The following is a 25476-nucleotide window of genomic DNA, read 5'->3' as shown; positions in this document are numbered from 1 at the left end:
GTACTTGGCAAATAGCGATGAAGTCAACTATCATAAAAATAATCCTCGATCGTTGATAAATGATGCTTCGTTCACAACTTAGACGTTTCATGAATTTTAATATTTCATTTTTCAAGGAAGGCAGAGATTGCTCGCATCAGCTTCTCTGTATCCGAAGCTCACCATTTATACTCAGTTCAGATAGCAGTATTCTCACCGCTAATCATGGGCTAAATGTCATAAACTTCTTTACACCCATTTAAGAGTGCCACCGACATAGTCCCATTCTTAACTCTTTCGAGGGTAAGAACGTTCAAAACACAAAAGAATAAAACTCAGACAGATCGTCTTAGTCGCGTAAACATAATACTAGAATACGTAAAGCTTGCAATAAGGACCACCAATCGTTAAATTCTTCGTGTTGTGTAATATTTTGATTATAATACTTGCTTGTCGAATTAATTGTACAAGATGTAATGTGTATAGTGATGATGTATAACTAAATAATAAAGATTTCACAACTTGCTCCATGTGCTACGTTAGTACAGGACTCCGGTCTAGCATATTTAAAAGTCACAGAGCCTCCTAATACTTAAATGAATAAGGGTCAAGTCAACTACTCGTCGACTTTAGCCCCCACTCCACTTTAGCTCCCACTCCACTCCTTAAATTCAAATTGGTTTCAAACGCCTATGCCACTAATGGCTAATATTCCACATTTCTATAAATAAATGACCTATAAGAATGTCTGCGTCATCTGAGTTAGGACTATTTGTTAACGACGCTAAGGTCTTTATTTCATTTCTAATAGAAGCAATATTTAAAACATAATCTTCATCAAAAAATTTGAAACATCGGTTTCAATAATTTGCGTGAAGTTTTATAAGTACATTAGGCCTAGTTGTCATTTATCACAAAGCATCGCTAGAATCGGTGATGTTTATAGCCGATGGTAGGTGATGGCCAGCGCACGAAAGGTTCTAATAAATCGGCGATGATATACAAGCCAATATCGCTTGCATACCGATGATATCGCTTTGATATTCATATCAAGTAAAAATGGCCCCATTTAATCTAAAGTTAACGATTTCTGTTCAGCTTGAAATGTTTATAGTAAAAGTTGTCGCCAAAGTTGCCCGACTCAACTGATTGTCGTTCAAAAAGATATTTTAAGCAAGTAGCACTCGGCAATGATCGTGACGCCGATGTTCAGCGACCGTCACAAAAAATCCGAAACACAATTTTTAATGCATTCTCATTAATCGTAAGCGCTCGCTAAGTCGTAGAAGTTCTATCGCCCACGTTTTGCGATGAATAAGAACTAGGCTTGATAAACAATTCAAACTTGAGGTATTTCTGTAGAGGTTTGATCAACTCGACAATACATTTTGCAACTCTCCATTGTCATGCTTTTAGTCTATACTATTTATATTTGAGCCATACTAGTTGTCCTCACTCTCATGAAGAGGTGATGCTGTGAATTTTCTTCAAGCAAACTTGGAAAATCATCCCGGCCGAGGCCAACATTGTCGAAGTCTTCTCGATACAACTAAAATAGGAAAAACACTGTGGGTTCGCTAAACCAAATTAATCTTTACACTAACTAGTACAGCCAGTTTTAGCCCTTTGTTGGAACTTTTCAATTTTCACAATCAACTATCAACTTACTTTAGGACATGACCAATGTAATACGAATCTTTTCAAATTCAATACGTAAGTTCAAATGGTTTTTTACAATGATAATCATTCCCAAGATATTCTTGTAGTTGAGTCCTTTTGAAGATAGCTAAAAATTTGAACAGCTCCAGGTGTCGCCAAGTTGCTGGTACTTCCTGAATGGTTTAAAACTTCGGCTTTCTAATAACTGTAAATATTTCCTGCAACAAGTCATTAAAATTAACATGAAAGTATAATAAAGATTATTTCTTAAGTAAAAAACACTGAACTTATCCTTCTAGAGTAACAGCTAAAAGAAATCAACGTTACCACATGTAACCCCCTCCACAATTAAGGTTTCAGAAGTTACACAATAATGACGTCATATAATACAATGGTAATTCCCATTTATAGTTTACCAGGACTAAACTGACAAAAAACAATAGTTCTTGGAAACGTCATACCAAATAGTGTGAACGTGAAGTCCGACAAACCTGCATGGTGATAAAATACTACCAATGTAAATAATGTTGTCGATGTGCTGTGCTATAGTTTTCTACGTTCGTTCCAACTTTATCCATCTACAAAGTCGTGTAAATAACTTCCATTTCATGTTTACTGTCATAGTTGCGTTATGTTGACATGATCGGCGTCCCAGCATTGGCGTAACGTCAAATGGAAAACATCCACAATCACCACGTATTGATTCATTAGGAAAATAGTTGAAATATTTATTACATGCCCTTTTTAAAGGATTTGTGTATGTGCACGTTTTATTGAAAGAAATAATATTTCTTCTACGAAATATGTCGAAATACGAAGTGTCTACTTACGTAAAACAGTAAAACATTTATTTTAAACAGCATTTATCGTAACCATAGTTATATATCAGGCAGTTAAAACACTCAACACTTTATAAAATCTTTATGATCAGCACACATTAAAGTCACGTCTACGTACATTGAAGTCATAGAAAAAGTTACAAAGAGAAGGTCTTTAACAAACAATCGTCGCACCAAATGTAAATAAAAAGGCAATGAGATAAAACCAGCTACTGTATTGATTGTTTTTAATCATGTTAGAAGAGTACAAGTTTCGTCAAATAATGTTAGTAGTCGACTGATCGTAAAACCTCAGTTTAAAACAGCAATAATGTCCAACTGTCCATCGTTAAAAACAAAACATGTCCAAGAACGATTTAATGAAATGGAGCTAAGATTACTTTCATAACATTGAATCAATACCTTATGACGACCAAACCGATAGCACGCAAAAACACCAATATGTGAAACAAGTCTTTCAAATAGCAACTTTATGCAATCATCTCAAACACGTGGCCGTTTTCTGGAACTTTCGTTTTTTGGTGGATCAGCATGAAGTACCTTCATTTTCATTCCTAGAACCTCCTGGCCATTTAAACCAGCGATAGCTGCATTGGCTGAATCTTTATTTGCAAACTTGGCATAACCAAAATTACGATCACTAACCATCCAGATATCAATCAGGTTGCCGTAACGACAAAACACATCTTTCAATATATGCTCTGGAGGAGCAACAGGTTGGCATACTATAAAGAGACGAGCAGCAACTTGAGAATTCGGCTCTGCAAGTGATTGGCGATCTGGTAGTGCAGCTGTTGAATACGAAGGATTGGTGCTTGAAGATGTTGCAGCAAGTGGCTGGTGCATCTGTGATTGGCCAGCATTGAAAGGGATTGACATCATGTTTGTCATAGGATTGACAAAACTCTGGCTAGCTGGGTTCACCCCAAGGAAGGAAAGCTCATTGCCTTGGTTTGTATTGCTCTTGTTACCATTTTGATGACTTGTATTTTCTTCAGCAAATTTTACAACAAGTCTTGAACCAGGAGGATATTCAAAACCATTCAGTTTTTCTTTGGCATAGATTGCAGAACCCACCGAAGTATACATGACATATGCAATACCACGTGATTCATGCGTGTTGTGATCACGTTTAAGATCACAGTACTCCATTCCAGGCACAAGATCAAAGAGAGATGAGACTTGATCATGGGTTACCGACGGTGATACGACAACAAAAAGACGCTTGTTTGTTAATGTTGAAGCAATTCCTTCAGACACAGTAGCCTGAGCAGCAACAAGAGAAGTATTGCTACTTGTGTTTTTTGCATCGTGGAAGTTCAATGCTTGTTGCTCCATGAAAGGATTCACTGGTATTCCCTGCATAGCTGCCGCAAACGCAGACATAACATTCTTCTCCTTTTCCATTTTTTGCTGTTTCAACTTCGATGACTTGGGTTCTGCAATCACAGCCTTTAAAGATCGATCACATGTTTCGATCGCCAATGCAGCTGTCGATGGTTTCTTGAATTTTACATAAGCAACACCTTTGGGTTCTCTCGTGTCACGATCTTTTAAAATCTGACAATACTCGATACTGTCATTGTAATCAGCAAACTTTGCACGTAGTTCATCCTCCGTAAATGTTTTTGGTACAACAACGAAAATACGACTAAGGTCTGAGTCATTCTGCACTTCGTGTTGCTTGCCTGGTGTTCTTGATTGTGCAATCATAGCCTTAAGGAAAAAAATCAATGGTCTTTAATATGAAATATTGAAGCTTGGTAAATATGCTTCGATGCATAAAAAATTAAAACTACCAACATGAGACCAGTTTGGTGAAAAAACCAGAACATGAAGGATTTTGGATGAACTTATTCTCTATAATTGTAAACTGCACCTCTCAATATGAATTGATTAATTGATGAATTGATTAATCAATGAACTGATTAATTGATTGATTGATGAATTAATGAATCCATTAATTGATGAATTCAATAGTCAGTTGTATTAAATTGTTAAATATCATTCAAAAGTTAAACTCAAACATAATGCAATTACATTTGAGCAAGGTAATGCTAAATGTGACCAATACAAAGCTTTTAAAAAAAACTATTTTTTGGTTTGCACTAGTTTTGTTCAAGAGTAAAAATGTTATATCACAAGAAAATGAAGTTTTCAAATGAAATATGATTTGAAAGAACATTAACTTGTAGCTGATAATTGGCCAGGTGGAAATGTGTACTTAGTATGATTAATGCCCAACATAACAATTTAATGTTTGCTACTACACACATAAAATTTCAAGAAATGTTTCTTTTTTTATTAATCCATCTATAACATGAACGCAAATGGAAAAGCTTTTCCATAGCACACATGTGTTTCTCCCATGAGAGAAAATAGTACATAAGCTTTTTCTACCTGCTTAATTCCTTCCAGCATGTTGTTGTACAGCACAGCAACAATCATGAAATGCAATGAAATTCAATTGACAAGAAAAATTATAATGGGAAAGATTAGACAATAGACATGGTATCTCAAAAATAAAGGACATCCATCTTCAAGATGCTAGTGTGGTTAAATTACTGAAACAACAATAATTTTGAACGAGGCATTGGATGTTGGATGAAAAATGAGCAAATGCAAAAGTACACAATTTTAGTCAAAATAAACTGAAGTTTGTTTTGGACATCTTTGTTATGATTTGTATCCAACCTTGCAAATGACAAGGGTTATGCTTTCAACAGTTAATATTTGAAATTGTATTCTATGAAACAGCAGTAAGATATAAGATAAAATAACTTGAGGACTTTAGGAAATTATAGGAGGAAGACCAACCCTAAATGATTGTTTCGGGCATTTCCCACATGCTTCCTTGGTCCCCCCATTATGCTTCCCCTGTTTGAATATTTTAAAATATGTAATTTTAATAGTTCAGAAATATGTACGTGGACATACATAAGTAGTTTAACATTCTTAAACTGTTTAAACAATTTCTGTAATTTTGTGTATGTCCAATGTTGCTGGCTTGTTGCCCACTGCCTAGGTCTTAAGTCCTTCTCTTTGCTCTCAAAATTATCTTAAATTAGTTAAATAGCATGAACAATTGTTTTACGAAACAGGCCAAAATTGTTGCAACACAGAGTGTCCTACCTTGATCGGTTTAGCCTCATTTCCAATGGCCTTACCATCTAAATATTCAATAGCAAATGCAGCTGATGACGCTTTGCTGAACTTCACAAAACAAATTCCTTTGTTTTCCTTCGTAATTTTGTCTTTGACCATTCGCACGTTTTCGATACTTCCGTACGCTGAAAATGCTTCTTCTACTGCCTCTGCAGTTAAACTTCGCGAGCAAACCACAAAAACTCGGGAAAATGGTGGATTATCAATGTCAATGCCGCCAGCTTGTGAATTACTCGAGTTAGATGAGTGACTTTCAAACGCCATTTTGAATATTCTGGCGGTGAAAAAAAAACCTGCTAAAAGTTTTTGATATTGCGCATGCTCGAAGGTAAACATTTACAATGACAAGTAGCCAGCGTTGCCAATGCCAACAGTTTAAGATTACAACAATAGCGAGTGACCTGCAAGGCGGGAAACGATTCGTGTTAAAAAAAATTGCCCAGCATAAAATTCTAAATTTGTAATTGGCACACGGCGACACGCAACTAGAAAATAGTTTACTAATTCCTGTTTTGGTTAGCCGATGCAAAGATTGTATTATCTTGAATCAAGTTTGCTAGTTTTGACTTATTATAAGCCATACTTTCAGCGTAAAATCTTAACGTACTCCACAGTGTTCACTCGTCTTTATTATCATTGTACTTCCATGGTCCATACAAGGGGATGACTACATTCGATATTGACGACACCACTGCCATCAAATGCATTAGAAGTACTAACCAATTCACCAAACTGTAAAGGATCATTACCTAAAATTCGATAAAAAAACAAATACCTTGAAGAACAAACACCGTTGATACCAATGTATCGACAAATAACAGTTACTGTGAAATTTTCTTCACAGTATTTTTGACTTACTCAGATTCCATTTCAATCCATCAGTTTTGACTTTGTCACACTTGACGCCAATTGGTAACAAGCCACATTTCAATTCCTTATATCCATCATTCAAATCAATTCGATGTTTACCCTAAAAAAGATTTTTGACGCCTAAGCAAATTAAAAGAATTTACATACAAACCCCACTTATTTTTTTTACAATGCCTTGGTACATCCCTCTTTCATCTACTCCTGTGAGGTTTAGGATGTATTTGGAGAAAATTTTCAAAACAGAGCTGAAAATTATTTTAAGCATGGGCCCATATTATCCCATCATCATCTTATCCCATATTAATACATCACACACAGCTTCCTTTCACGACTTCACTATTATTTCTTCTTCACCCTACATCCCTGAATTTTTATTATTCCATGAAAGCCTCCGGAAATCACACCAACACTCAATATCCAAGGCAGTTTCATCCCACTAAAACTTTTTTAAGTATCCCACAACGTTTTGTACTCATTTGTACCACATCGTACACATATCCTCACTCTATCCACCTTTCCGACGGTAAACACACGTGCCAAAATACGAGATCAAATTATAAAATTCGCAAAATCAAAATATCAAATGGTCGGATATAGTATTATATTTATAGAATAGTGGCAGTAAAATAGAAAGAAGATGTTCTTGGGGCATTTGTAAATCTTATTTTAGAAATCCAGTACGACTAATTATTAAGGCAGAAGGTGTAAGAGTGAATAAAAACCATTTTCCGATGTCAACTAGCAGTGGAAGCTGGGTGCGATATAGTATGCAGTGGCTTAAGAAGGTATCGGGAAGCATGGCCCGAAAACGGGTTTTTTTGCTTTTGAATTTTATGTTTTTGTTTACAAGAGTTCTTCCCATAAAATAAACAAAGCAATTACCTTCTGCTGACACTGTGCCCTTTTCTGACACTGATAATTTAAGACAACCTTAAACATGTTTTATACAATTTTTATTGGTTTATATCTTTCTGATTTAACTCTCACATTTACTGTTTCTCGTGTATCATGAGCAACCCATCCGTGGGCTTCATGCAAACAAAGATTATCTGGTTCCCTTAATTAAAATGCGACGCTCTAGTCCTCAACTATCTCGGGGCAACAGGAGGCATGGACCGAAAACTGGACTTTTGTTTTCAAAATTTGTCTTTTTCTTTACAAGAATTCCTCTCAAAAAGGAACTAGAACGTCCAAGGATACTGCAAAGGTTCAAACAATTTCTGCCTTTTTGACTTTAAATTTAAACAAACTCTAAGCATGTTTATACGTTTTTTAGTTGTTATCTTTTACAATGTAACTTTCTAATGACTCTCTTGTGATGAACGAGAGCCTCTTTATACAATGTAACTCTCTCATCATGAACGAAAGCACCCATGGGCTTCATTGTAAAAAGGGATTATCTACTTTTTAATAATAGTTTTACAAAGATAGCATTTAATAAGCCAAGCCATTTGTATCGTCTGAATTGAACCCCTTATGTCATAAATTTTAATTCATTTTGGATAGTAAATTTCTTTTCACCTTACAATATTTTTATGATTCATTCTAGAAAGTAACTTCACTTCTCGAGTAATTTTGGGATTAAACAGTACACTTTTCGGATTGAAAGGAGTTTATTTGATCGCATAAAGGCAGCCGTCCAATTTATTACATAAAGGCATGTAGTATGCATTTCGTTGTAAGAAACCACCCTACCCATAGGCGGCCCGGAAAATCGCTTAGCTAGCTAATACGATAACTCTCCCCATTCCATCGTAACAGACCGCGCGCCGCAAACTTTGTATTGATTGATTGTACATATATGTAGTGATGCTGAAAAAATCACGAAAACTACAGATTCATCCCGACAAGCCTGTTTCGTGATTGCTCACTCTTCAGGGGATTGATTGTATATACATATATACATATATACATTTCAAAAGTAGAAGGGGGGCTCCTCTCCCAAGCGCCTCCCCACTTCTACAGCACTGTATATATTTTATTGTATATGCGAATCCGCCCGTTTCTCTGCGTTTCATGCCTGACAAGTCACTCGCTATTAAACACTATAACAATTAAATAAACAGTAACTTTTTGAAGAAAAGTTTTATGTATGATGAAGCTTAATTTTCACAGACCAAATAACTCACCCGAAATATCAGGGTATTTTAGGTGGTAAGTATATATCGGTAAAGTTCAAGTTGAATCGACAGTCGAATGAAAAACATTTCGATGCTTCATTAACTTACTGGTTGGAGAAGGAATGCTAAGCAATCACTAGCCAAAAGAATAACATCTTTTTGTGTAATCTTTGCAGCTTCATACAACGTATTGACATTGGCCATAGTTTGATCAAGAAGCCCTGAGAACTCGGCCAGTACAACAACTGCTGATACCTAAACAAATAATAAGGTTGAAAAAATTTGCAAAGCGAAGACTTGCTTTAAGCGTTTTTTACGTAGCGTAAAATATGTCTAAGAAGAATGTGAAGACAAATGCCTTATGCCTATGGTCATTTGCGCGTATCAAAATACGTATTGCTTGAGGAACAGTTTTAATTTTGCCATTCCCAAATCATGATCAGTCATAAGCTTTTCGTAGCCATATTGTTCGAGACGTTTTTTGTCATTTTTTTCTCCTGAGGATTACGAACGACATGAAACGGCGAGAAAACTGGGCAGTGTAAATGTGTTCTATTCTAAAATTAAAGATGGACAACAGACAGGTGAAGACAACTGTTGTCAAACAGACAAATAGCATTAAATTTCAAATAACGGACGAGTAACAAACTCATAATTTTAACCAAAAAAGCACATGTTTCTAGAAAGGTGATTAAAATAATTATCAGGCAAATGTTTATTATTTTTTCTCTAACTCTGTACCACATAGATTCTCAAATGCCCGATTAACCCTCGATCTAAGGAACCAAAACAAAATATATTTATAACAACCTTAAAAAAAACTTTAGCGAACCATTATAGCAAAAACTGATTTTCAAATTCCTCAATTAAATGATTCCCTCATTTACGATCCCCATATTCCAAGATTCCCCCATTTCTCAATCTCCCAATTCTCTGATTCCCCCCTTCTACGATCTTCCCATTTCCTAACTCCACAATCTCACCATCCTCTAGATCAGCAGTATTTAGCAAAGTACTGCTATATCGTACTTAAGTAACTCCTCAATTTATACTTAAGTACAAATAAACACATCGTCTGAAAATTTTACTCTAATAAAAAAGTATAAATATTACTGGAAAAGTTTTTTTAAAAGTAAAAACATGATCTATAAAATTACTTAAGTATAAGAAAATTTTTACCAACGAGCCCAAAAAACAAATTGTTCATTTTCGTAACAGGAAATTTTTTAAAAAACCCAACACTGTTTTTCATCATGGAATTTGCAAAAATCCCGTCATCAATACTAATAGTGCAGAGTGGAAATGCTCAATTGTTACCATTTATGTTTGATAAATGAAAACACGTTGTGGATAGCCAAAAAGTTTTAAGTTTTTTGTTTAGAACGCCAGTGCAATATGTATGTTGACCTTCCTCCACAGACAACTGCGTCACCGTCTCGGATTGTTGGCTGGATCGGTGAACGGTGAATAGCTGAATGCGCCCCAGGCTGAACTAGAGAGTACTTTTTTAAAAATCAACGCACATTAACTAAGGAAAGAGATGGCATCTTGTCTGCAGAAACAGCTCAACTACAAAGAAATAGCTAGAGCGTACTCAGAATATAACGATGTTCAATTTATGTTTAGAGAAAGAATTCTAGAATAATTAGACATTGCGCTTGGAGATAAAGCTCTTGATATCGGTTGTGGTACTGGAGAATACACAGCTTGTATAGCTGACATAGTAAAGGAAGATGGTTTATGTGTTGGTTTTGATCCTGAAAAGTATCGTATTGAAGTTGCAATGGAAAAGCTTCTTCCTGGTCGAACAAACATTATTTTCTTTCATGGCGATAGCTCGTCTAAATTTCCTCGTGCTAATGAAGAATTTTATGACTACGTGTTCTGTTCTGGAGTCTTCCACTGGATGAACGAAAGTGAAAAGACAGCTTTCTTAAAGACTGCATACCTATCTTTAAGACCTGGAGGAAAATTAGCCATTGTAAGCTCAGATAAAATGTTGGAAATTGCTATTTGCACACAACAGTTAGTTGCGGATGTTGATATGAAGTCAGGTCGTGCACCATTGAAGCTTTTGAAGAAACAAGATGCAGAAGGAATGCTGCAACAAAATGGCTTCGTAATAAAATCTAGCCTGTATGTTGATTATCCATATCAGTTTAAATCGCTGGATTACTACTTGACCTGGTTCTGTGCTTCAGCCTACATTGACAAACAAAACTGCCTTTTTCTACTATATTTCTGAAATTAAAACTAAATATATAGATAACAAAGAAATAAAGAAACTAATTTATAATTGTTTATACATGTATGTATCATACCTGATCATCACAATGAGAAATAACATGACGAATGGCTTTTGTAAAATCTGTGTGATCTTGATCAGGAGTAGAAACAAATGCAGTACCCTATAAAACAAACAAAAAAACAAATGTTTGAAGCAAAAGAATTTAATGCCTGACTTTTAATAGCACAAGTATTTAAAATACATCACATATTTAATAACAACAATTGTAAAAAAACCTTGCAGATAATGTATAGGTAATATATTTACCTTATTTTTGTAATACTCCATAACATCTGGCTTAATGGAATCAAAATCCCCTGTGATATAAGTTGGTGTCCACTTAAGACTAAAAATATGACAGAAAATTAGTATACGTAGCTCGTTGACAAGACAATGTACGTATAAAGACAGTACGTTTGATGTTCTTTGCAAACTTTGTAAAATTCATTTGCACCACCATCTACACATATTCTCACTGAAGCTACAAATGAAGGAAACAATTTAGTGGTGGAGAAATCTATACATCTATAGAGTTTTTGAAGAACAAGTATGATGACAATTGTTTATTCTGTGAACATAACACATTTTCATTCCAATTCATTCAAGTTTGATATGTATGCATACAAGAAATATGTTTACACAAAACAATTAGATTCATCATTAATTGAGTAATGATTTTTACGACAATATTTAAGTTGAATTCAAGGTTTACCAATGCTCCAAAGTTTTGTCAATTTTTCATAACTGTTGTCCAAAGGTCTGTTCAGTATTAGCAGACAAATATCTTTTTCTAATTAATCAACAAAAAATATAACTTAAAAAGTATGTAAATGAAACAAATATTTATATATGATGATGCAAGTGCAACTTATATGAAAGATTTCCAATTCTCTAATGCAGATTGAAAATGTGGAGCAAGGAGTGGAATATATTAAAATGACAGCTAAGCTGACTTCCATGATTTCTAGATAATTATCATAAATTACCAATCTTGCAGCATAAGTCATTATACAATTTGTAAAACTCATAATGGTAAAAATATCACGCAATTTTGTAGTAAACGAGTAAAATTCACCACGAATGACGTAAGAAACTGCATCCACAGAATCTCAAGGAAAATAGCAAAAATCAACTTTGCCCATTATGGTTTTTAGTAAACAAGTATAAGGCATGACATGTAACTAGTTTCTAGCTTGATGTTGAAAGCTGGAACATATTCATTCAACCACATACAAATCTTGAGACTAGTAATAAGTTACAAAGGAAAAATTCACCGAGTACACTCAAACTGTTTAGTACTTATTTGTGTTCGCTTGTGTTTGATTTAATTAACATCTGCAAACAATTGAAATAATCTGTAGACAACAGTAAATAGTTTTAATTTTCTCAATTCAGTCCTAGAATTCAATTAATTCAAAACTCCCGAAAATAGACATTCGCTCAAATCATAACAGTAAGTATAATTTCATTATTCATACTTGCTTGTGTAAGATAGTCTAAGGGCGCCCAACACTTTACATCATTCTCCATAATTCAATTTCCCTCTCAATTCAATTGCCACACATGAAGACATTTCACCAGACAAATAACCTCTAATGACCATCTACACTGTGACAAAACATTATATAATTCATAATTTCAAACATATTATGAAATAAACACAATAAAACGCGTGCGGTGATTGGTCAATAGCCAGATGGTGGGTGGTTGCATCACAGTGCAAACCGATCAAATCAATCAATCAGTAGAAGAGAATTTGCAAATCAATCATGAATACTTTTGGAGGAAAAATTAAACGTTAATTTGAAATTTGTCTGTTTCGCACAGCGCACTATTGTTACTTTATAAAAGACCGTCGGTCTCGGGCTTGCACTGATCAGCTCTCGTGTTCTCTAAAAGGTTTCCTCACATCTTTTATTTCAGGAACCACAGACTGGAATCTGGAATCTCAGAGTTCCAGTAATCATCCTGATCTTGAGTTTTCCTGTCCAATTTGTTGTGGTATATAATAGTATATGATAATATAAAGCTCCTTGGCAGTCGACATACATAAGACGTTTAAAAGAGCCATCAAGACAATAAAGTAGAAATTAGAAGGGTTTTTTAATGTTGTTTCGCATATTTAGATAAATAATAATTCACATGAGGCTTCAAAGATAAGCTTCTATATTTACAGGGTATTAAACTACATATAAAGGCAGCTATTAGGAAATTTGGTCTGTTTCGTTCACATAAGCATAGACAGTACTTACTAGTGAAATTATTATTATTAGCGCACTATTGCATGCGCAGTTATCACGCGTGACTGCACGTGCATGAGAATTGTAAAATTAATAAAAAGCAAGTGACAAGATCGAAAATTCTAAATTGAATTGTAAATTAGTGCGGCGCGATGTAATAATAATAAGGACAAATTGTAAAATGGTTATTATTATTCAATTTTCCTATCAGTGCTATCACATTCATCATATCAATGTGCCATGGTGTACCATGCGCGAGTGCACGAATTCTAGCAGTCTAAAATACAATACCTATATTTAATTGTTAAATACTGTACACTGTTGCTTGTTGATCGTTGTTGAAAGTCAACGCAAATTTAGGGAACAAAATGGCATCATGTCTACAGAAACAGCTCAACTATAAAGGAATAGCTGAAACTTACTCAGAATATAATGATGCCCAAGTTAAGATCGGGAAAAAAATTCTAGAAAAATTAGGCATTGCGCTTGAAGATAAAGTTCTTGATGTCGGTTGTGGTACTGGAGAAATCACAGCTTATATAGCTGACACAGTGAAGGAAGATGGTTTATGTGTTGGTTTTGATCCTGACAAGTATCGTATTGAAGTTGCAATGGAAAAGCACCTTCCTGGTCGAACAAACATTATTTTCTTTCATGGCGATAGCTCGTCTAAATTTCCTCGTGCTAATGAAGAATTTTATGACTACGTGTTCTGTTCTGGAGTCTTCCACTGGATGAACGAAAGTGAAAAGACAGCTTTCTTAAAGACTGCATACCTATCTTTAAGACCTGGAGGAAAATTAGCCATTTTAAGCTCAGATAAAATGTTGGAAATTGCTATTTGCACACAACAGTTAGTTGCGGATGTTGATATGAAGTCAGGTCGTGCACCATTGAAGCTTTTGAAGAAACAAGATGCAGAAGGAATGCTGCAACAAAATGGCTTCGAAATAAAATCTAGCCTGTATGTTGATTATCCGTATAAGTTTAAATCGCTGGATTACTACTTGACCTGGTTCTGTGCTTCAGCCTACATCGACAAACAAAACTTCTTACCTGAGAAGATAGAAAAATTTGCACAGAATTTCGAGAATAAAGACGGGACAATCTCCATTCTTGGTTCGGGATATGAAATTATAGCGACCAAACCAGATGAATCTTGATGTGCTATTGAGGAATTAAACAACAAAACGATGCAACCTAAATCAAATCTTACACTTGCCTTTTTCTAATATATTTCTGTTATTAAAACTAAATATGTAGATAGCTTTAAAACAAAGAAGTAAATATACTTAAAATCTACTCACACTAGATGAAACTATAGTTGTTTCTACACGTACGTATGTATCATACCTGATCATCACAATGAGAAATTACATGATGAATACCTTTGGTAAAATCTGTATGATCTTGATCAGGAGTAGAAAAAAACGTTGTGCCCTATAAAACAAATAAAAAACAAAATGTTAGAAGCAAAGGTATTTGAAACTACCTTGAATATTTAAGAACAAAAAAATTGGAAAAATTATATGTTCCAGACAATGTTCTTATTTGTAAAAAAACTTTGCAGGTCGACTGTCCATTTTACATATAAAGGTAATATATCTGCCTGAAGATATTCCACCATCAAAAGTTTCTAAAATTTCAAATAACAATCAACACTTCCAATTATTGGAATCTGGAATATCCGAATTTCTTATAGTTAGTCTAATTCCCAATAATTTCCTTCCAAGAAAAGTTCTCGTCCGAAAACTACTAAAACGAGAGACGTAAATTTAGGGGTGTGGGGTGGCACGAGAACCCGTGAGCTCATCAGTGCAAGATGATTGATTTGATTGATACCTATCTTTAAGACGTGGAATCGCTAAGAATTTATTCAATGATTTAAAACGGATTATTCGGTATTACACGAATCTTAATTGTTCTATAAACCATATTTTCATATCATTTTGTTTTATTGTAAAAAAATAAACAATGGAGTGCTAAAATTTTCAAGCATTTATCAATTATTTTATAGGGAAAAACATAATGAATGAGTTAGAGTAAAATATTTTAACAAATCGACACTCTGCGTTGAAGTTCAGAAAGGAGTAGTTAATATTTTGTTCGTAGAATGTTCTAACCGTCTTTTGACATTGGTTATTACATTTTATGACTATTAAACATTCCACGAAGTTAAAATCAAATAGGGTAAAGAATAAATTGGACAGTTTATCAAATAACTTTATATCGCCCAGTTGGTTGAGGTCCATGATATGCACTCTGCAGAAGAAAAAAATATTTAGTGATTAAGAAAGGCAAAAAAAACGCCATAACAAATTGACTGCATGGCGAGTAGAATAAAGACAACAAAAAAATAAAAATGCTTTGAAACAATGTATAAATAGTAATAATCATACAGCACAGTTAAACCATTTATTTTACCTGACGAAGTAATTCTTCATTAAGCACTCGTTTGATTTCCAGTTTGGCAATCTGTACTGCTCTCTCAGTTGGTCCTAAGATTATAATGTCAAAACTTTACTGGTTTAAAATTATAAATGAGCATAATACAGACTGTGCATACACAATAAACTTATACGCGCCTTCAATATATAAATAAATCTTTCTTTCTCCTTCAGGTGGCTGAGTTCCTGAAAGAAAATAAATGATACAACAGGGGTCGCGGAGAAAGGGAGCATTGCCCCCTCCCCTTTCTTCAATATCTCTTGCTTTTTAAAGTGTAAAAGTATAAAAATCTGCTTTGGCAAATACTTACATTTGATAAGTATGGATGTTTAACAGTACTTCATGTCTCACTTTTGTTCCATTTTCATTCTTTAGTTGACGTTAGATTGATCAATTATAGCTCGTTCAGACCATATATGGTTCAGACTGATCGCCGGAGTACGCGATATCCTGGTTCGGGCAAAAATCTGCAAGCCGTTCACACTACATAGTACTCACTAGCTTCGTCTATATATAATTTCATGTTTTTCATTGTAAACAAGTTTTAAAACCATGTGTTGAATACGAGCCTCTCTGTACACGTTACTCAGGTGTCGTCGTTTACATTGGTGTCCGTGCTAGAACACCGTACTTGGGTACTACCTATTTTCGTGGTGCCCAGACTCGGGCACTTATACACAGGCACCATCAATATTTTGTGTTCACATTGGTGCCCGTGCCTGAGCACTGTGCCAGGGCACTCAGTGACTGAACACACTATAATAAACTTTACAAACGAAATCAAACAAATTTTGCATTTTGAATGATTACTGATAAAACTTTTAAAAACAACTTTGCTATACTGGGAACAACAATCCGATCCTGCCACCTTTTTGCCATCCCCACACACACACACTTTTCAAACCTCTCTGCGGCCCCAGCACAAACCATGATTATTAAAACAATTTAAATCAGGTTTATAGAAACTGCATGCACGTGTAAACTGATAACGAAGGAATTATGTGATTGGCCTTGTATATACTTGAACATTACTGTATATACACTTAACTTTGCGCTCTCGAGGATGTTTTGTTTTTAAATGTTTAGAAGTCAAATTTAATTTTGAATAACAAGAAAAATTTTCCTGGTTTCACTCAAGTATGAACAGTGTAAGTAACCTTTATCATATCAGACATGTCATTCAAAGGTTTTATGTTTCGACAAATGACATTTTGTTTGTTTGTCCGTGTTTGTCTTTAAAAAAACAATTGTGCTCAACAGTACGAGATTGCAATTCCAAATTTTGTGGCATTTTGGAAAAAGTAATAAGCAACAAAATGAATTTCTTGCCTTTCTAATAATTGCCAGAAGGTGAGAATGCGAAAGAGTACTGGTATAAATTGGTAAAATATCAAGATATACCAGCAGAAAATTAGAAATAACATACTCTGTCACAATTAAGGTTAAAAATAATAACAGAATTGGATGATAATAAAATTTCACAATATTATTGTCGATTTCAGTTAACTTTTCAAATGGCGGTTGCCAAGTTACTTTCTAATGTTGCCAACTACATTTCCAAATATGGAATATTCGATATGAACTTATCAACTTGAGTTGACAAGTTGTGTACTTGAGTACTGAAGTTGTGAACTAAAGTTGCGAAGTACTAGCAAACGCGAAAGGTCTTTGTACCCTGTAGACATTTGGCAATGAATCTGTTCAGTAAGCAAGGAAAAGCTTTAGCAATTCTAATCCGTTTGATGGCCCTCTAAGAGTGTTATAATGCGATACGCCGTTTACATTATGTAATAAATTTACAGTAAATGTGGCACTAGAAGAGTAACGTTGGATACTGCATACTGTGCCCTGCATACTGTGCCCTCGACGTCTGTTGCAACTCGTAACAACTACAGGCGACTCATCAAAAAATGCATACGGTTGCAATCAATCAATGAAATATTTGCTTCATAAGCTTCTAACTTCTTCATAACGTCCGGCCGTTCTGTCTCTCGAGGAATTTGACTTATTATCTTGTAAGAGTAAGCAAGATCTTTTTTCAAAATTCTACTAATGGATGACCTGCTAGGTATGTTTGCTGGAAGGCAAACTTTGTTATTTTCTAGGTGTTGCCTAAATAGATGGTTTATTAATTTTTAGATATTCAGTGTATGCAATAACGTCATCTGTACGCGCGGTTCGAACATCACGTTCGCTCTGGCGATGTGCAATAGAACCAGTGTCTACACATAGATCTATTATATTTTATATAGTCTTATACGGTAGGTTTAGTTGTTTCGAAATGTTTGTCAAACGCTCGTTATTTAACCACCTTTCAAGTATTTCATTTCTTACTTCTATTGGTAAAGCTTTTCCTTGCTTACTGAACGGATTCATTGCCAAATGTCTTCAGGGTACAAAAACCTTTCGCGTTTGCCAGTACTTCGCAACTTTAGTTCACAACTTCATTATTCAAGTACACAACTTCAGTACTCAAGTACACAACTTCATTACTCAAGTACACAACTTCAGTATTCAAGTTCACAACTTCAGTACTCAAGTACACAACTTCAGTACTCAAGTACACAACTTCATTACTCAAGTACACAACTTCAGTATTCAAGTACACAACTTCAGTACTCAAGTACACAACTTCAGTATTCAAGTACACAACTTGTCAACTCAAGTTGATAAGTTCATATCGAATATTCCATATTTGGAAATGTAGATGGCAACATTAGAAAGTAACTTGGCAACCGCCATTTGAAAAGTTAACTGAAATCGACAATAAAAGTAATCGAAGTCCTTTTTCGATATCACGCAGTATCGATTACTTCCGGATTAGGCTCAGTATCGGGCGGTATCTATACCAAGTAATCGGTAATCGTCCATCACTCTACATGAAACAACAGAAGGATAAAATTTTGTGTATTTTCCTCTTATCCAAACCATGCACGAGTATATATTTGATAAATAATAATTCACACGAGGCTTCAAATACAAGCAGATAGTCCTATATTTACAGGGTATTAAATTACATACTAGAAGTTGCTATCGCAAGGGGGGATTGCTGCCCCGACCCCTTATCTGGAAAAATTGCAGGGTTCAGAACGTAGTGACATCCATTGGAGCCACCTCCGTGTACAGCATTCTAGGTGGTTTCATACATACGTTATGATTGGGTGATTAGAATGATAGACAAAGAAATTTTACATGCGTCTCTAACTTTTAGCTTTGCGTTGGCAAGGTTTATTTCGCCATGTGTAGAGTTTTCTTTCTATCTGAAGGCCTGTTTACACGTTCCGATTTGTCAGATCCTATTGTTTTGGGTCCGTCTTTTGATTGCTTGTTCAGACGGTCAGATAGTTGTGTTGATATTTAGATACGTTTAGATATTTATAATCTTGAGAGCAGCCATTTGTGTTGTCCATTTATCGATATAATTGCGTACTTTTCTTCTTGTTTCCAAGTCTTTTTCAAACATATATAATTTAGCTAGTCATTATATTCTAGGCTATTTCTATCCTCTTTTTTAGATTGACGGATCCGACTGTCGGAGACTAACTTTATATGTGCTCACACGATCCGTTTTTAGGATCTGACAAAACCGGATCCGACAAATCGGATCGAGTGAACGGGCCTTTCAAACGTGTCATACCTTATTTGGTATACATGCGAACAAAGGCACGCGTTCTGAAAGTCGACGGTTGATTTCCGGCGAAAAATAGCTCCCGTGCTTTACATCTTATTTCATTTCACGTTTCAAATAATTTTAAAGATAAATTCATTACCATTTCGAACGAAAACAATTTTTTGATTCTTTTAAATGCCTTGATGGTTTTGATTCTTTTGAGTCTTTAAATTGCTTTTTGATTAAAAGTATGATACTTTGTTTACTCAAACGATCGATCGAACGCATGTTTACAAACGTAGAAGCGGACTATATTATAAAACTGTAGTTTTGTTTCCATTATTTCCTTTATAACATTTTGATAGAGCCTTTTTTCCGATGATTCTGTGCGACTGCGATAAAATGATGAAAAGTTATCGCAAAGAGCAAACGTTTCATCGTATTCATAATTCATATTTCATGGTTGAACTCGCACCATGCGTTTAAATTATTTTTGACGTTTTGTTAAATCCACACCGATACTTCAAGTAATAATAAAAGCTCGAACAAAAATAAATACATGCTTACACTACATTTTTCTCACCGTGCGATCATAGAGTGCAAGATAAAATATGTGAACCGAGCTGGCTAAATACGGCACGGTGAATCCATTTCATGTGTTTTTCGCCAAACGAGATATATAATTGATGTCGGTAATCACTCGATTTTGGTATCTACTGTATAACGTTGTTTAGGCCGCATATCTATTCGGATTCCAGACATTTAAAATCAAAGAGAAACTGACAGGAGTTCCGAAAGGTTCTACCTTATTGTGATTGTTCTTCCCCCCTCATTCCGTAAAAATCCCCCCCGGAAATGTTAACAGACAGACACAAATCGAGATTTTACCTCTATATAGGTCGAGTAGAGGAATGGGCCGAGACATGTCAAGATTAGTGTGCTGCCACGCTGATGCGTGGCAGCAATAAGAGAGCTAGAAGGAAGCTTGGTTCACATAGGCATACACAGTACAAATTATTATTATTAGCGCACTATTGCATGCGCAGTTACCATGTGTGACTGCACGTGCATGAGAATTGTAAAATTAATAAAAAGCAGATGACAAGATCGAAAATTCTAGATTTAAGGCTGAGACACACTGTCGCTGTCGCTATGTCGTTACCGCGCAGCGACGGGATTGCGCGGTTACAAAGCCGTGTCGCTGTGTCGTTTCAACACAGCCAGCGAATTCGCTGGAGCCATTGAGTTCTATAATAACTGGAGGGGAAACGTCAACAAAATTAGTATAAATTATTAGCGCGCGGCCGCGTGGTCAAAAACATGGCGGATTTTGGTGGTCAAAGTCAGCGGAGAGACGCGGGCTCATGAAATAAAATTTTTGTCGCCCACCCTGATTTGACCACCACAATTGCGAGTATAGAAAATATCAAAACTTTTTATTTTCCTAACATAAACACTTTTTTAAAATTTATTTATTAAATTGCCAACTTCTGTGGTTTGCGGACGCTGAAATAGCGATAGAAAAGGAAACATTTCATGACTCCGGTAAGTAGCACAGTATTAGTTTTACTATTTTGTTTTTAACACGATACTTGAAGAGTGTTTCTACTACTAAGTTTTAATTTAAAGTTATTTTGGTCCAGTCTTGTTTGTTCTTCACTTAATCGCTCGCCAGACGGTTCGAAGCTGTCAATTTTTTATCGAGTTTTGCATCCATCTTGTATCATGATCAAGGCATCAAGCTAAACTCTCCTGGTTTGAATTGAGTTTACCTCCCAAAAATGGGGCATAATTTGTTCATGTTTTTTTTGAAAAGATGAAGGGAAAGTTTACAACAGAGTTGTGTTGAAATTGAATGCAGTGCCATGCAATATTAATGAGAACTATGGTATATGTTGTATAATAAAAATAACTATTAAACTGTTTGCCTGCTCAATTTGACTGACTGTATAGTGTAGACAATTATAATGGGATTGGAAAGTTGGATTTATGCAAACAATTTTAAAGTACTACTTAGCGTTTCTGTAAATGAAATATTTATTGTTATAGTAAACAGGTTACTACTTCAAAACCAAGATAAAAGTAGTGTGTTGAACAATGTGCAAAGATTTGTTTCTACCTTGAAATTTTTGTTCAACAGTAGCTTATGATTATATCATTAATATGCATGAAAATTTAAACATATTATTGTCTCATCTCATTAAATCCATACTTGGTATGATTCCAGGTGATCACATCGAATGCATTGGTTACAATGAAGTTGAATGTAGAAGAAGCAAAAATAGATGGCAAAGAAATTCTTTGTGTCTTATGAAGAATTAGTAGAAATCAATAAAAAGAATTCTTTAAACAAATTGTAAACAAATTTAAATTTGCTCATGGTCAAGCAACCTAGTCAAAGAAGCAAAGTCTGTCTTCAACATGTGACCTTTCCAATTATTTAGTTTCTTTGTACAAAATACTATTTTTTAGAAACTTGATTTGTAAGTCTTTCATTAATATTTTTTTACCAAGAGATAAAAGGAACTAATTCAAAGGCTTGATGTAAAATACAAAGATTTAACAAGTTGTTTATCATTTAATCCCCAAATGTTAGTTTGTACATATAAATAATTAGTATTGGTAGCTGTAAGTTGTTTAAGCAAAACAGAAGAGTAGTAGTGCTAGAAGGGGTTAGCATTTTTGAAAAATTATATCTTGTTCATGACATATATTACACAATTCCAAAAAACTGTAAGTAATGCACAATAATATCTATAGAACTTGATAAATTTCTTCACCTACACTGTCAGATAACTATTTTGCCTTCATGCAGCAATAGACAGTGTTTTTGTCAGAGAAACCAATGCACTTTAGTTTCCAAGTTTGTAATTTCAATGGAAAATTAATGTAGTTCTGTTCAGTAATAGATCCAAGATTCTGCCAAGCTGTTTACAAAATACAAATTACCAAGCAACAGTGTCATGGTGTTTTGAATTTTTTCCTTTTTTGTAGCTCTTCTAGTTCAACATACTTTCTTTATGAGTTTTCAGTAGATTTATCAGGTAATGACAATACACTTATGATACTTAACCATGGTAAATTTTTAGTTGACTTATGTCGTAGGACTGAAGCAAACATTTTCTCGCTTCCTTAGCAGCATTTTACACAGATTTATCCATTTGAAGCAAGAAAAATAGGTGCACCAAACTGTTGACAAACAGTCAAACACACAAAAGCATGAAATAATGTATAAGTTTGACGAGATTGACAGGTCTAGTAAAGAATGCCGTTTGACTTTCACTTTTAAAAGGCTAAAATGTCATAAAATAACTTAAATGTTACATCCAAAATATGCGTTTCTCTACCGTCGATCTTCTTTATTTTGATGTGTGTCTGTACTGTGTTTTTCACGCAATGCTGAAGCATTATTTTCACATGATATGCTGTCGGTATCGTAATTGTTTTTTTTCTCACTTGTTTTCGTCCATACAAACAGTATTAGAAATCAGGAGGGAGTGAATATTGAAAAAAATTTTTAAAGTGGAAGTTTTGACCACCAAAATCCGCCATTACCGCCATGTTTTTGACCACGAGGCCCAGGCCCCTTTGCCCCTCCAGGTCTTATAGAGCTCAATGGCTGGAGCACATGAAATCGCTGTGTCGCTAGGACAAAATTTTCAAAATGGCGTCACTAGAAGAAGCACTTATAAATTCTTTTCGCGCGTATCCTGCTCTTTACGACATGTCTTTAAAAGACTATAAAGATGAAAAATTGAAGGCAAATATCTGGCAAAAGATAGCCGAAGAAATGCGTGCAATCGGTTTTGATTTCTCAGGTAAATAGTCATTTCGCAAAACATGTTTTCTTATCTCACAATATTTTTTGTCAGTATCGTCTGACCCAGTCAAATAAATATTTATTTTTCTCTTATTAAGCAAACGAACTAAAAGGTAAAATGAAAAATTTGCGAGACACATATAGGCGATGCAAAAAGAAGCATGATGCAGCTATCAAATCTGGTGCTTCTGCTTCCTCAACACCAAACTGGGAATTTTGGTCTATTTTGACCTGGCTGGATGATTTCGCAAAACGACGCCAGTATGTAATTTTTGAAATTACACTGACTTTCTAATAACAATGTAGGCAAAAATAAGCTATTTCTATGAGTAATTGATCATTTTATTCATAGGACAATCTCGAATGTTGTTATCACTGTGGAAGACCAACTTACGTCTTCTCAAATCCAGGAAGACTCTGAGGAGATAGCTGAGAGTGTGCTTGCTGACAGTCCATCAAGCCAATCAACAAATTTGTCCAGCACATCTGAAATTGTACGATGCAAGAAGAGGAAGGCTGAAGACATGTCACCATATCAAACAAAGTTGATTGGGTATCTAGAAACTCTTCACAAAAAACAAGTTAAAGAGCCAGAGAGTCAAGATGAATATAACTTTTTCGGAAAGAGTGTTGCTGAGCAAATTAGGAAGCTACCTACTCCATATGCTAGGGCTAAAGCCAAGAAGGAGATTCAGGATGTTCTTTTTAAGCTGGAGTTTCCAGAAAATTAGTTTGAGGTTTTTTAAGTGTTTCTGTTACAATCATTATTTTCAAATAAAAAAAAAACTAACAAAATAAACCGACTCTTTTCCAAATATTCTATTTATGATTATGATGTACGAAGGACATAATCCACTTGCCAAGATAACTCTCCTTCAGATGACATAAAATAACATGCAAAATCTTCTCTTACTCTAAGAGCTGCTTTTGTTTGGTTTCTAGAGCTCTGAGCAATGGGTTGAAGAGTAGCTTTTTCCATCTCAGCTCTCCAACTCCCTTCATTTATTTGGCCATTTTCATCCACTGTATCTGTCGAGCCAGGAGGTGTGTAACTTGCTGCAGATTGCTTCAGAAAGTTGTGAAGAACACATATAGCTTTAGTCAATTTGACCACGTTGTTTGGCTCAGCAACAATAGCAGTTTTCAAGATTCTCCACTTGGAAACCATGATGCCTACAAATATTGACATAATCAAATTATGAAGTATTGATATATACAACAATGTTTTTATTTGAGTTTACCAAATGTATTTTCAATTGTCCTTCTAGCTCTTGATAATCTGTAATTGAATACTTTTTTTGCTACACAGTCCAAAGATTTACCAGGATATGGTCGCATAATCCATGTCTTCAATGGAAAAGCCTCATCCCCAACAATGCAATATGGCATCTTCTTGCCATCATTTATCAGAGGTCTGGGGTCTGGTAACTGGACTTTTCCTTTAAAAAATTGCACTTTATGTATATATACAAAATATATATGTTTTGCATTTTAAGATCAATTACATGTGCATACCATTTAGGAATGCTGATCCAAATGTTGTATTTTCGAAGACTCAGAGTCACTCCACCGCCAGATTCTCCAACATCAACATACACAAACTGATAATGGGCATCACACATTGCCATCAGCACAATGGAATGAAACTTTTTGTAATTGAAGAAGGCTGAGCAAGAGTTTCTAGGAGCCTGAATTGCAATATGTTTCCCATCCAAAGCACCAATACAATTTGGAAAATTCCAGACAGTAGAGAATCTATTTCAATTGAAAAACTAGGTCACAAACAGTAAAGAAACTTTGTTTCAAGCTCAGGAACTCACTCCGTGCAATAAATCAACATGATAATGTGATAGAAACTCACCCTTGCTCAATACCCTGCCATTCTAATACATTCGATGGTGCTTTTAAATACATTGGCATAAGTACAGACCACAAAACCTCACATGTATCGTATATTATGCTGCGAACTGTACTTAAACCACGACGATATGCAAAGGCCACTGACTGAGGCGAATCTCCTGTTGCCAGTCTACGCAAAGTGATGGCTAGCCTTTCTCCTGGTGAAACTGACTGCCGCAAATGAGTATTTTGCCTTCTTAATGAAGGACCAACTAAGCTCAAAAGGAAATCAAAGGTCATTTGATTCATTCTGAAGTAAATAAAAATTGTTCTTCGTCATTCCTCAATTCTTGAACCAAGTTTCCAAAGTCACCTTGTTCGCGTTGTCGTCGGTTGATATCTCTCACCCAGCAGCGCCTCTTACGAACTACCCGTCGGTTTTGTTTGTTTTCTTCCTCGTCCAACTCGTTTAAAACAATTGCTATTAATATATCTCGTAAGTTCTGGTTCGACGCCATACTGAAATGAACCGCCAAATTCGTATTTCCCGCTAAAATTCTCTCTAGGGGGACTGGTACGTGCTTAAAATCAAGTCGCTTT

General features: G+C 35.1%; 4 protein-coding genes and 1 long non-coding RNA gene across 5 annotated transcripts; 2 read left to right on the top strand and 3 right to left on the bottom strand.

The window, feature by feature from the left end:
- Positions 1-741: 741 nt before the first annotated feature.
- Positions 742-15236, bottom strand: LOC124440657. Its single transcript, XR_006946712.1, has 3 exons — positions 15225-15236; positions 1648-2931; positions 742-1528 (listed from the first exon to the last, which is right to left on the bottom strand). It is a non-coding gene; the product is annotated as an uncharacterized LOC124440657 (long non-coding RNA).
- LOC124440647 (RNA-binding protein 45-like) lies at positions 2688-5988 on the bottom strand. The gene is made up of 2 exons (XM_046991055.1): positions 5610-5988; positions 2688-4193 (listed from the first exon to the last, which is right to left on the bottom strand). Exons 1-2 carry the CDS (start codon positions 5976-5978, stop codon positions 2961-2963), a joined length of 1602 nt encoding a protein of 533 aa, XP_046847011.1. The 5' UTR covers positions 5979-5988; the 3' UTR covers positions 2688-2960.
- LOC124440651 (thiamin pyrophosphokinase 1-like) lies at positions 6088-12548 on the bottom strand. Its single transcript, XM_046991062.1, has 8 exons — positions 12398-12548; positions 11632-11709; positions 11334-11400; positions 11187-11265; positions 10954-11040; positions 8741-8887; positions 6501-6612; positions 6088-6391 (listed from the first exon to the last, which is right to left on the bottom strand). Exons 1-8 carry the CDS (start codon positions 12447-12449, stop codon positions 6276-6278), a joined length of 738 nt encoding a protein of 245 aa, XP_046847018.1. The 5' UTR covers positions 12450-12548; the 3' UTR covers positions 6088-6275.
- On the top strand, positions 13270-14558 carry LOC124440650 (malonyl-[acyl-carrier protein] O-methyltransferase 1-like). Its single transcript, XM_046991061.1, has one exon. It carries the CDS (start codon positions 13528-13530, stop codon positions 14320-14322), a length of 795 nt encoding a protein of 264 aa, XP_046847017.1. The 5' UTR covers positions 13270-13527; the 3' UTR covers positions 14323-14558.
- A 7608-nt stretch (positions 15237-22844) lies between the features above and the next one.
- On the top strand, positions 22845-23836 carry LOC124440653. The gene is made up of 2 exons (XM_046991065.1): positions 22845-23298; positions 23390-23836. Exons 1-2 carry the CDS (start codon positions 23156-23158, stop codon positions 23766-23768), a joined length of 522 nt encoding a protein of 173 aa, XP_046847021.1. The 5' UTR covers positions 22845-23155; the 3' UTR covers positions 23769-23836.
- Positions 23837-25476: the final 1640 nt, after the last annotated feature.

This window comes from Xenia sp. Carnegie-2017, unplaced genomic scaffold (genome assembly GCF_021976095.1).
Source record: "Xenia sp. Carnegie-2017 unplaced genomic scaffold, XeniaSp_v1 HiC_scaffold_2, whole genome shotgun sequence".
NCBI lineage: Eukaryota > Metazoa > Cnidaria > Anthozoa > Malacalcyonacea > Xeniidae > Xenia > Xenia sp. Carnegie-2017.
Note: the sequence above shows the minus strand (reverse complement) of the source record. Positions and strands in the feature narration are given on the sequence as shown.

Excerpts from the sequence above, each read along its gene's own strand:
- LOC124440647 (XM_046991055.1), bottom strand. The coding sequence starts at position 5,978 with ATGTTTACCTTCGAGCATGCGCAATATCAAAAACTTTTAGCAGGTTTT. Across the intron at positions 4,194-5,609 it reads ATGAGGCTAAACCGATCAAG|GCTATGATTGCACAATCAAG; the intron begins GTAGGACACTCT and ends TTTTTCCTTAAG.
- LOC124440651 (XM_046991062.1), bottom strand. The coding sequence starts at position 12,449 with ATGGAGAATGATGTAAAGTGTTGGGCGCCCTTAGACTATCTTACACAA. Across the intron at positions 11,266-11,333 it reads GTTTGCAAAGAACATCAAAC|TCTTAAGTGGACACCAACTT; the intron begins GTACTGTCTTTA and ends TCATATTTTTAG. Across the intron at positions 11,041-11,186 it reads TGGAGTATTACAAAAATAAG|GGTACTGCATTTGTTTCTAC; the intron begins GTAAATATATTA and ends TTTGTTTTATAG.
- LOC124440650 (XM_046991061.1), top strand. The coding sequence starts at position 13,528 with ATGGCATCATGTCTACAGAAACAGCTCAACTATAAAGGAATAGCTGAA.
- LOC124440653 (XM_046991065.1), top strand. The coding sequence starts at position 23,156 with ATGAAAAATTTGCGAGACACATATAGGCGATGCAAAAAGAAGCATGAT. Across the intron at positions 23,299-23,389 it reads GATTTCGCAAAACGACGCCA|GACAATCTCGAATGTTGTTA; the intron begins GTATGTAATTTT and ends TTTTATTCATAG.